General features: G+C 43.9%; 2 protein-coding genes across 4 annotated transcripts in view; one reads left to right on the top strand and one right to left on the bottom strand.

The window, feature by feature from the left end:
• Window positions 1-500: 500 nt before the first annotated feature.
• C14H6orf120 (chromosome 14 C6orf120 homolog) lies at window positions 501-1,724 on the bottom strand. 2 transcript variants are annotated; one of them, XM_007186054.2, is made up of 2 exons: window positions 1,626-1,724; window positions 501-1,352 (listed from the first exon to the last, which is right to left on the bottom strand). In XM_007186054.2, exon 2 carries the CDS (start codon window positions 1,306-1,308, stop codon window positions 754-756), a length of 555 nt encoding a protein of 184 aa, XP_007186116.2. In that variant the 5' UTR covers window positions 1,309-1,352; window positions 1,626-1,724; the 3' UTR covers window positions 501-753. The 2 variants fall into 2 exon arrangements, with proteins under 2 accessions (XP_007186116.2, XP_007186115.2); XM_007186053.2 differs by having other exon boundaries at window positions 1,534-1,705.
• A 103-nt stretch (window positions 1,725-1,827) lies between these two features.
• The window catches only part of WDR27 (WD repeat domain 27), a 70,611-nt gene continuing 60,981 nt past the window's right edge, over window positions 1,828-11,457 (top strand). For both annotated transcript variants that reach the window (XM_007186055.2, XM_007186056.3), the window contains exons 1-2: window positions 1,828-1,971; window positions 8,571-8,663. The gene's annotated coding sequence lies outside the window, so the exon portion shown is untranslated. The remainder of the gene's footprint in view (window positions 1,972-8,570; window positions 8,664-11,457) is intronic.

Here is an 11,457-nt window from a genome sequence, read left to right on the forward strand (position 1 = left end):
GAAGAATAGTTCCATCTTCCAAAAGGTCTTTATTTCTTAGTACTGTGTCTCTTTCCAGAAATTCGGTGGTACTATCATGCAGCTTAATTTGAAATACTTTATTACTCCGTTGGCCTAAAAGTTACTATTATTTTCATGAAATTTTCCTAATCTATATCCTTTCTGGTCTACCATGGGTAGTACAGCAAAGTTATTTAATAACGGAAGGCTTTTAATAATTAGGAGCCCAAGATGATAAAATTACAAATGACCAGATGAGATTTGGTGCAGCTGGGTTTAGACCTGTCTTTAACTGGCACCTGCCTACCAGGAACTCCCGTTTGGACAGGAGGTGCTGTCCCTGCTTGGGGTGTAGGCATGGGACTTTAGTCCATGCTCAGGCAAGTGTGGAGAAATCATTACATCTCACACTTGCTTTTAGTAACTCTTCAAAACTGACACTTTGTAACTTCATAAGTCACTGCAATCATCTGTTTAGTCACCTGACAAACTAATCAAAACGGGGTTTAAACATTTTATTATGCACATTCCTTTTACAGGAATTTTGATGTTTAGAAAGAAAATAAATATCGTGCTTGATGCTTTTCATACTTCTGGGGTGACTGAGGTAACAAAACTGTATGGCTTTATTTTTCCATCCCCCATCTCGAAAGGTAACCAGAATTCCAACCAGGTACAAGGAGCTAGGTTCACAGCGAACTGCACTCAGCTTCACAGATTAAGGGTATTATACTCCACAGGATGTTCAAAGAATCAAAAAAGAATTTCAAGTACCAATTTCAAAATACTAATTAATATCGTCCAAAGGACAGATTGCTCTTCTTGAGATGCATCTTCTGGAGCAGAAGCCTGCTTGCGACTCGTGTCTGTACCGTCTGAATAAGCAGTCTCACCAAACGGGTGCTGTTCGACCGTCGTATCATAATACACTTTCATTTCAAATTCACTCTCGCGGTGAGACGGGTGTCCATAGATGCCTATTCCCACGGGGCGCTGGAAGTGCGCTGGTATGAAAACCACGTCCTGGCCGCAAGTGACAGACTGTAAGTCGTACTCATCAAAGCTCGGGTGCAGGGTGCTATCGGATACATACAGGTCCGCATCACCTTTCAAGCTCTGCATCTTAAGGACTATCTTTCCCTCATGATTTAACCTCAAATAGCTGTAATTCCCAGCTCCTATCTGACCCTGAACAACGTGCAAAAGGACCCATTCTTCTGGAACTTCCTCCTCGTCAGAGGCGTTCACCGAGGAGACAGCCTGAGATGCCAGAAGCAGCAGCAGCGCGGTCTTCCACGGAGCCGCCATGACTGGGGCGCCTAGTGCGGTGCCTTCCTCATCTGTGACTTATCCTGCGGACACACGACAGGGGAAGGACGCACTGAGCGCGTCCGGAGCCGCAGACTGCGGGCGGGTCCCGGCCACCTCGGCGGCCCGGCCCGCCCCCGGCCCGGGGAGGGGACCCGCGGGGAGGAGGACGCGCGCGAAGGCGGGGCGGGAGGGACAGAGGAGGGGAGTGGGCCGGGGACCCACCGAGCGCGGGGTCGGGCGGAGGGCGGCTCGGGGCCCAGGGCTCCGCCGGGGTGGGCGCGGGCGGCAGGTCCGGTATCCGCCCCTGGACTCACCACCGCTCCCCGCAAGCGCCGCGCCGGGAGCATGAGGGCTGGGCGGCCGAGCCGGAGGAGCCGGAAGTGAGGCGCGCCCGGAAGTAAGGCGTCCGGAGGTGGCACGGCGCCCGGAAGTGAGGAAAGCCGGCAGTTGGCCGGCGCCCGGAAGTGAGGCAAAGCCCGGAAATGGGGTAGTGCGTAGACTCCGGGTTCTCGCGAGAATGCCGCGGTGGTGAGGGCGCCGAGCTGCGGGGACTCGTAACCAGGGCGACGGGGGCGGGGCGCTGGTCCTACGCCGCCAGGTGCTCACCTGGATTGCGCGTCCACTTGGCGAGTTCAGCGTCAGGTCCCAGAGGGTCCCCAGGTGAGAAACAGGTGCGCCCGAGGGACCGTTGTCCGGGCACCTGGTACCTGTTCTCTGTTTCTCGTAACCGTGTTACTTCTCGAAATGCTCCTAAGAGAAGCTTCAAACTGAAGTTGTATTTATATTCAGGATTTAGTTTGTTAATTTGGAATATGGTGTTAATGGACGCCTGTTGGCCATTGGAAAAGATTCTCCTAAGAAAGATTATGTGCATTTTAGTATCACACTTTCGTGTTGATTCCAATTCCTGTGTTTCATTTTAGAACTTGCTGAATCACTTATGTGGAAACAGGTGGAGTGTAAATATTAAAAACAGGCATGACCCTTGTGCTTCTTTCTACAGAACCTGAACTCTGCCAAGTAGCTACAAGATGTGGGTTGGTCATGTTGCTAAGGAGATTGTCACGTGTTGGGTTAAAGAATGTGTCTGTTGCTGCATTGAATAGTTACATTTGCTGTCACCTTTGGGCATGTAAAAGAGACATGACAGACTTAAGGCTGATTATTTATAGGGGGGTTGATTTGCCTGAAGTTAGGAGAAGTTGTATCCAGGTGGGTAGTTACTGGTTTGGGTTGATGATGAGATGGCACTAGTGGACCTCAACACTTCCTCCTGCAAGAAGTATCTGGTTACCTGTGACAACCACTGAACCGGGGCTGTTCCCAAGTTTAACATTTTCCTGTCAAGAAAGCATATCAGACTGGAATACAAGGGAGTGTGTAGGTTATAGAGATACATCTGGATCTATTTTAAATCATTGGAAAAGATTGACTTTAAAACTTCAGCATCATTACTGCTATTGGTAGTCAATGATTTGTGCTTGCCTAACAAGTCATGGTGGTGTGGACTGAAAAAAATGCACAACCTGAAAGGTGAGAGTTATGTTTTATTCAGTGGACATTCTGAGGACTTCAAGCTCAGGAGACAGGACTCTCAGATAGCTCTGAGGGACTGCTGCGAAGAGGCAAAGGGGAGGCCAGGATATGTAGGAATTTTTGTAACAAAGACCAGGTAGTCAGAACATCAAAAGATTACTGTCAATTAAAGAAAACCAGATATCTCAAGTTAAGGAATTTAGTGCTTTTCTATATATGGGAAGATGCAAGAGTCTGGGCTCACTGAAATCATTCCTTTGATATGCACTTCAGCTATCTGGGGCCAGTATCCTGTGTTTTCTCATCCTGAGTCCCCTCAGGGTGCACCGTTGGGATGCTGTAATGTGATGGTTTGATGGCTGCAACATCCTGTGTTTACTGATATGGCAGACAACGTTCTTCATTCACATGTCATAAAAGTACAAAATTTGTGTTTCAAGAACCACAGGTTTGTAAAATCAGGCTTTCCTCAGCCTGACCAACAGAAAGAGTGTATCAATTTTTTTTAATTAAGCAGCTAAATATAAAGAGTAGTAATACCTTTTAAAGTGTTTAATAACTTAAGAAAGGACTTAAAGTCACGGGAATGCCTGAGTATAATTTGGTAGTGTTCCCATACCTCCGTGATCAGCCATTGCTCCATTTTTATACTAGTTCTGTCCTCAGAGGAGCTAGAATTAGAACCTGTCTCTGGTTTTGGCGAATGTGGAGAACTTTATATTTTCTTTTGCTACGAAGTAAGCCATTAAGGGTACTTTAATTATGCTGCCTGCGGGCACTCAACCTGCTCTCTGACTACCACACTATGTCTTCCTAACTCGAGAATGAATTGGCACAACTCTGGCTGGCTTAGCTGCTAAAAGGGAAAGATTATGATCTCTTTTACTCAAAAGGGAGTAGTTTTCTCTTTCTAAAAAATATACATATACACATTTATACAAAGGAAAAAAAAAAAACAGAAGGAGATGTGCAAGGTTTTAACAGTGGTGCCCCTTGTTTTTTTTTTCTAGTCTGGATTTTCTAATTTTGTGCAATTTACATGCTCTGCTGTATCAGTGAAAGGGTCTTGAATGTACAGCCTCTAGCTGTCTGGGATTTACTGACTTAACTTTAAAACAATGGTCTCTCTAGCAGCCACTGTCTCCAGATTTTCCTAAGGTGCTTCTGTAGCCTGAGATACACGAGAACCTTATTAGAAACTAACTGTAGTGTGTCCTCTCAGACTTGTTCCTGTGATGCGCATATTGGACTCTTACATTGATTTTCCACGGGGAAGACACAGTAAGGAGGGGAGGTAGAGAGGGAAAGGCCAACTCTATTATTTTTGCATTGTTTAAATATTTTGCATTGTATTGCTTTTGTACATGAAAAAGGTTAAAGGATTTCTGTCAGTGTGGGTAGACGAGTGCAGAGGCAGAGGACCCTGACAGATAATAGCATGTGTCCTGCCCACAGGGTCCTTGTGGCTGTTCGGGCCGGATGCCGCGCCTCAGCGTCTCTCCGTCTGGTGGGTCCCTCCTCAGCAGGCCCTCCAAGGCCTCTCCATCTAGCCAGGGAGTGGGGGGAGGGAAGAGAGTCGGGTGGGAGGGTTTTCTGGGCTGGGTTGTAAGTGGCCTACGTTGCTTATCCCACATACTCCCTTGTTCCTGCTGCCCTGGCCAGAACTCAACCACGTGGTGTCACTTAGCTCCAAGGGAAGCTGGATCTTGTAGTTTCCAGAAGGGAAGGGAATGGCTTGGGGAACAGGGGCAGCCTCCGTTATCTGACTAAAGCCAGAAGTCCGCTTCGGCTCTGAGCCCACAAGGAGAACCCACCTCCCCGGGGCACAACCTGGGCAGGGCAGCCAGGAAGACACAGAGGACTCCCAGCATACACTGCTCTCCCCGTCAGGCCCGGACGTGGTTCCTCATGGTCCAGTGACCCATGAACTGCTCCCCCTCCGGAGACTCTCCCCTTCCTACGGGAGACAGGTCCACAGCAGTGCTGAAATCGGGTGGAGTGGGTGTTGGAGGAGGTTCCCAAGTGGACCCTGACTCTGCTGCCTGGGGACCGGACGGTGGTTTTCTGAAGCCTGTGGTCTTCCCCTCAGACCTTCCCCTCCGTGGCCTCGTGTAAAGTGGTCTGTGAGGAGGGGGCTGCCGTGGTCCCTCTCCTGCAGCCGTGGAGACGGGGGCCCAGAGACGCTCAGTCCTAAGCAGTCAGCCGTCGTGCCTGCTGTGCCCTTCCTCCGGCCTCCTGGCTCTCCCAGGAGCACGTGGGCTCCTGGCTGTGTTCGTCCTGTCAGCTCCGCCTGCCAGCTGGCAGCTCTACCTCCGTCCCGCCGGGTGTGCTGTTCAAGCCTGACTTTTTCTTTTCTTTGTGCGTACTTGCTCTCCTCTCTCTCTTGAAACTGAATGGCTGAGACCTGGAGGTTATGTGGAACTAAAGGCTTGAGTGGGAAGGTAACCATCCTTGACCTGACCTTTCCGGGAAGGCTGAGTCTAGATGGTCCCTGGTCTCTTTGGAGCTTTGAGGGGCAACCCATTCCAGTTTGCCTCCCTGAAGCCCCCAGGCTTCTGGATACTTTCTGTTTCCACTCGTTTCTGCTTGCTTGAGCCAACTTTAAGTGTGGGCTACCAATGCTGGTTCTTTCCCATCATTTCCTTGAGGGCTACAGGATCAGAGAGAGGGGTCTGCCTTCCGGGTCATTACAAAGTGGAGTTTAACCAGATGCTCCGTCACCGTGGACCATCTGCATACCGGGTTCTGCGTGCGTCTGGGCAGGCTTTTGCAAATAATCTCACGTTTCAGGGCCTGACACAGTAGAAGTTCGTTTCCTGCTTTTCACCACTCCAACCCAGTGCTGCTGGTCAGGGGAGCCCTACTGGGTAGCAGCTCAGGTGACCAGGTGCTTTCCAGTAAGCGCTCTGTCTCTTGGTGTTCCAGTGGACGGAGGCTCGTGCCACTGGGGCCGAGCTGTGCGTAGGGCTGCAGCTTCTCCCTGCGTTCAGCTGGGTTGTGCGACTTCCAGAGAGGCCAGGAAATGCGGTTTGGCTGTAGGGAGAAAGTGGAAGGGGTTTTTTGGTGAAAAACTAGCAGGAGAAGAAGGCGGACTAGGAGGCTGCGGAATCCGCGTCTCCGCACAACCAGGGCACCTACCAGGCACCGGTGGGGGACCACGGACACCTAAGGGGACGGAGGAACCCCGAGCGACCGGTTGTTTCAATTATAGTTTTATTTTTCCTAATATATTTTTTATCTTTCTAATTGTATTTTGTTTTCTATTCTTTGATATTGTACGGCTTCTTTCTTTCTTTCTTTCTTTCTTTTCATTCTTTCTTTTCTTTCTTTCTTTTCTTTCTTTCTTTCTTTTTCTTTCTTTCTCTCTCTCTCCCTCCCACCCTCCCTCTCTCTCTCTCTCTCTCTTTCTTTCTTTCTTTCTTTCCACAAAGCTTGTGGGATCTCAGTTCCCAGGCTGGAGGTCGGGCCCAAGCGCCTGTGGTGGGAGCTCCGAGTCCAAACTGCTGGACTGACAGAGAACCTCAGACCCCAGGGAATATTAATCGATGTGAGGCCTCCCAGAGGTCCTCATCTCAGCACCAAGACCCGGCTCTATCCAACTGCCTGCAAACTCCAGTGCTGGACGTCTCAGGCCAAACAACCAGTAAGACAGGAATACAGCTCCACCCATCAAAAAAAAAAAAAAAAATGAAACGACAGAAAAATATGTTATAGACGAAGGACCAAGATAAAAACCTACAAGACCAAATAAATAAAGACAAAATAGGCAACCTACCTGAAAAAGAATTCAGAGTAATGATAGTAAAGATGATCCAAAATCTCGGAAACAGAATGGAAAAAGTACAAGAAACATTTAACAAGGATCTAGAAGAACTAAGGAGCAAACAAACAGTGATGAACAACACAATTACTGAAATTAAAAATACTCTAGAAGGAATCAATAGCAGAATAACTGAGGCAGAAGAACGGATAAGTGAGCTGGAAGATAAAATGGTGGAAATAACTTCCAGGGCACAGAGTAAAGAAAAAAGAATGAAAAGAATTGAAGGCACTCTCAGAGACCTCTGGGACAACATTAAACACACCAACATTTGAATTATAGGGGTCCCAGAAGAAGAAGAGAAAAAGAAAGGGTCTGGGAAAATATTTGAAGAGATTATAATCAAAAACTTCCCTAACAGGGGACAGGAAATAGCCACCCAAGTCCAGGAAGCGCAGAGAGTACCATACTGGATAAACCCAAAGAGAAACACACCCAGATACATATTAATCAAACTATCAAAATTAAATACAAAGAAAAAATATTAAAAGCAGCAAGCGAAAAAGCAACAAATAACATACAAGGGAATCCCCATAAGGTTAACAGCTGATCTTTCAGCAGAAACTCTGCAAGCCAGAAGGGAGTGTCAGGACATATTTAAAGTGATGAAAGGGAAGAACCTACAACCAAGATTACTCTACCCAGCAAGGATCTCATTCAGATTTGATGGAGAAATTAAAACCTTTACAGACAAGCAAAAGTTAAGAGAATTCAGCACCACCAAACCAGCTCTACAACAAACGCTAAAGGAACTTCTCTAGGCAGGAAACTCAAGAGAAGGAAAAGACCTACAAAAACAAACTCAAAACAATTAAGAAAATGGTAATAGGAACATATATATCAATAATTAACTTAAATATAAATGGATTAAATGCTCCAACCAAAAGACACAGACTGGCTGAATGGATACAAAAGGAAGACCCGTACATATGCTGTCTACAAGAGACCCACTTCAGACCTAGGGACACATACAGACTGAAAGTGAGGGGATGGAAAAAGATATTCCATGCAAATGGAAATCAAAAGAAAGCTGGAGTAGCAACTCTCATATCAGACAAAATAGATTTTAAAATAAAAACTATTACAAGAGACAAAGAAGGACACTCTATGATGATCAAGGGATCAATCCAAGAAGATATAACAATTATAAATATTTATGCACCCAGCATAGGAGCAACTCAATACATAAGGCAACTGCTAACAACCATAAAAGAGGAAATTGACAGTAACACAATAATAGTAGGGGACTTTAACACTCCAGATCACTCGCCGCAACTGGAGAAAGCCCTCACACAGAAACGAAGACCCAACACAGCCAAAAATAAAAATAATAAATAAATAATAAATAAAAAATTTAAAAAAAAAGCAGTTCTATGAGGAAAGTTTATAGCAATACAGTCCTACCTCAAGAAACAAGAAAAATCTCAAATAAACAATCTAACCTTACACCTAAAGGAACTAGAGAAAGAAGAACAAACAAAACTCAAAGTTAGCAGAAGGAAAGAAATCATACATATTTTAGCCTCAAAAGGGATGTTTTCCTGGCTGCAGGATAATGGGTTTTAAGCTTTTTCTCACTTATTTATAATAGCTCTCTAATTTTTAAGGATAGTGGATAAAGAATGTCACTTGCCATCCCAGTAAACAATGAATGTTGTCTGCCATTAAGCCGTCTGACACGGTGCACCCTGAGGGGACTCAGGATGGGGAAAACCAGGGTACTGGCCCTAGGTAAGTAAGGTGCATACCTAAGGAATGATTTCAACGAGCCTAGACTCTTGCATCTTCCTATGTATATAAAAGCATGAAAAGCATTAACTTCAGATGTCTGTTCTTTGTGATTAGCAGTAATCTTTCGTTGTTCGACTACAGGTTTCTTGTTCGTTTTTGTTTTGTTTTTCAGCAAAAACTCCTGTATATCCTGGCTCTTCCCTGACCACTTTGGAGCAGGTTCTCAGACCCATGTGAGAGGCTGCCTCCCAGGCTATAGTCCTCAGTAAGTTCCCCGAATAAAACTTAACTCTCAACTTTTAGGTTGTGCGTTTTTCTTCAATTGACAGGATGTTGATTCTTTGTCTTTATTGTTTCAGATTTTTTCGATACTTTTTCTCTTTGTTTTTTATTTTATTTTATTTTATTTTTGAATTTTTGAATTTTATTTTATTTATTTTTTTTATACAGCAGATTCTCATTAGTTATCCATTTTATACATATTAGTGTATACGTGTCAATCCCAATCTCCCAATTCATTCCCCCCCTCCGCCCCCGCACCACTTTCCCCCCTTGGTGTCCATACATTTGTTCTCTACATCTGTGTCTCTATTTCTGCCCAGCAAACTGGATCATCTGTACCATTTTTCTAGGTTCCACATATATGCGTTAATATACGATATTTGTTTATCTCTTTCTGCTTACTTCACTCTGTATGACAGTCTCTAGATCCATCCACGTCTCTACAAATGACCCAATTTCGTTCCTTTTTATGGCCGAGTAATATTCCATTATATATATGTGCCATATCTTCTTTATCCATTCGTCTGTCGATGGACACTTAGGTTGCTTCCATGTCCTGCCTATTATAAATAATGCTGCAATAAACATTGGGGTGCATGTGTCTTTTTGAATTATGGTTTTCTCTGGGTATATGCCCAGTAGTGGGATTGCTGGATCATATGGTAATTCTATTTTTAGTTTTTTAAGGAACCTCCATACTGTTCCCCATAGTGGCTGTATCAATTTACATTCCCACCAACAGTGCAAGAGGGTTCCCTTTTCTCCACACCTCTCCAGCATTTGTTGTTTGTGGATTTTCTGATGATGCCCATTCTAAATGGTGTGAGGTGATAACTCATTGTAGTTCTGATTTGCATTTCTCTAATAATTAGTGACATTGAGCAGCTTTTCATGTGCTTCTTGGCCATCTGTATGTCTTCTTTGGAGAAATGTCTATTTAAGTCTTCTGCCCACTTTTGGATAGGGTTGTTTGTTTTTTTTTTTTACTATTGAGCTGCATGAGCTGTTTATATATTTTGGAGATTAATCGTTTGTCTGTTGATTCGTTTGCAAATATTTTCTCCCATTCTGAGGGTTGTTGTTTTGTCTCATTTGTAGTTTGCTTTGCAAAAGCTTTTAAGTTTCATTAGGTCCCATTTGTTTATTGTTTTTATTTCCATTACTCTAGGAGGTGGATCAAAAAAGATCTTGCTATGATTTATGTCAAAGAGTGTTCTTCCTATGTTTTCCTCTCTGAGTTTTATAGTGTCCAGTCTTACATTTAGGTCTCTAATCCATTTTGAGTTTATTTTTGTGTATGGTGTTAGGGAGTGTTCTGATTTCATTCTTATACATGTAGCTGTCCAGTTTTCCCAGCACCACTTATTGAAGAGACTGTCTTTCTCTATTGTATATCCTTGCCTCCTTTGTCATAGATTAGTTGACCATAGGTGCGTGGGTTTTTCTCTGGGCTTTCTATCCTGTTCCATTGATCTATATTTCTGTTTTTGTGCCAGTACCATATTGTTTTGATTACTGTAGCTTTGTAGTATAGTCCGAAGTCAGGTAGTCTGATTCCTCCAGCTCTGTTTTTTCCCCTCAAGACTGCTTTGGCTATTCGGGGTCTTTTGTGTCTCCATACAAATTTTGAGATTTTTTGTTCTAGTTCCGTAAAAAATGCCATTGGTAATTTGATAAGGATTGCATTGAATCTGTAGATGGCTTTGGGTAGTATAGTCATTTTCACAATATTGATTCTTCCACTCCAAGACCATGGTATATCTCTCCATCTGTTGGTATCATCTTTAATTTCTTTCATCAGTGTCTTATAGTTTTCTGCATACAGGTCTTTTTTCTCCCTAGGTAGGTTTATTCCTAAGTATTTTATTCTGTTTGTTGTAATGGTAAATGGGAGTGTTTCCTTAATTTCTCTTTCAGATTTTTCATCATTAGTGTATAGGAATGCAAGAGATTTCTGTGCATTAATTTTGTATCCTGCAGCTTTACCAGATTCATTGATTAGCTCTAGTAGTTTTCTAGTGGCATGTTTAGGATTCTCAGTATCATGTCATCTGCAAACAGTGACAGTTTTACTTCTTCTTTTCCAATTTGTATTCCTTTTCTTTCTTTTTCTTCTCTGATTGCCGTGGCTAGGACTTCCAAAGCTATGTTGAATAATAGTGGTGAGAGTGGACATCCTTGTCTTGTTCCTGATCTTAGAGGAAATGCTTTCAGTTTTTCACCATTGAGAATGATGTTTGCTGTGGGTTTGTCGTATATGGCCTTTATTATGTTGAGGTAGGTTCCCCCTATGCCCACTTTGTGGAGAGTTTTTATCATAAATGGGAGTTGAATTTTGTCATAAGCTTTTTCTGCATCTGTTGAGATGATCATAAGGTTTTTATTCTTCAGTTTGTTAATATGGTGTATCACATTGATTGATTTGCATATATATTGAAGAATCCTTGCATCCCTGAGATAAATCCTGCTTGATCATGGTGTCTGATCCTTTTAATGTGTTGTTGGATTCTGTTTGCTAGTATTTTGTTGAGGATTTTTGCATCTATATTCATCAGAGATATTGGTCTGTAATTTTCTTTTTTTGTAGTATCTTTGTCTGGTTTTGGTATCAGGGTGATGGTGGCCTCATAGAATGAGTTTGGGAGTGTTCCTTCCTCTGCAATTTTTTGGTAGAGTTTGAGAAGGATTGGTGTTAGGTCTTCTCTAAATGTTCGATAGAATTCACCTGTGAAGCCATCTGGTCCTGGGCTTTTGTTTGTTGGAAGACTTTTAATCAC

Source organism: Balaenoptera acutorostrata, chromosome 14, assembly GCF_949987535.1.
Source record: "Balaenoptera acutorostrata chromosome 14, mBalAcu1.1, whole genome shotgun sequence".
In the NCBI taxonomy this organism is placed as follows: Eukaryota; Metazoa; Chordata; class Mammalia; order Artiodactyla; family Balaenopteridae; genus Balaenoptera; species Balaenoptera acutorostrata.

What these genes read in the sequence shown, in the direction of transcription:
- C14H6orf120 (XM_007186054.2), bottom strand. Translation starts at nt 1,308, where the DNA reads ATGGCGGCTCCGTGGAAGACCGCGCTGCTGCTGCTTCTGGCATCTCAG.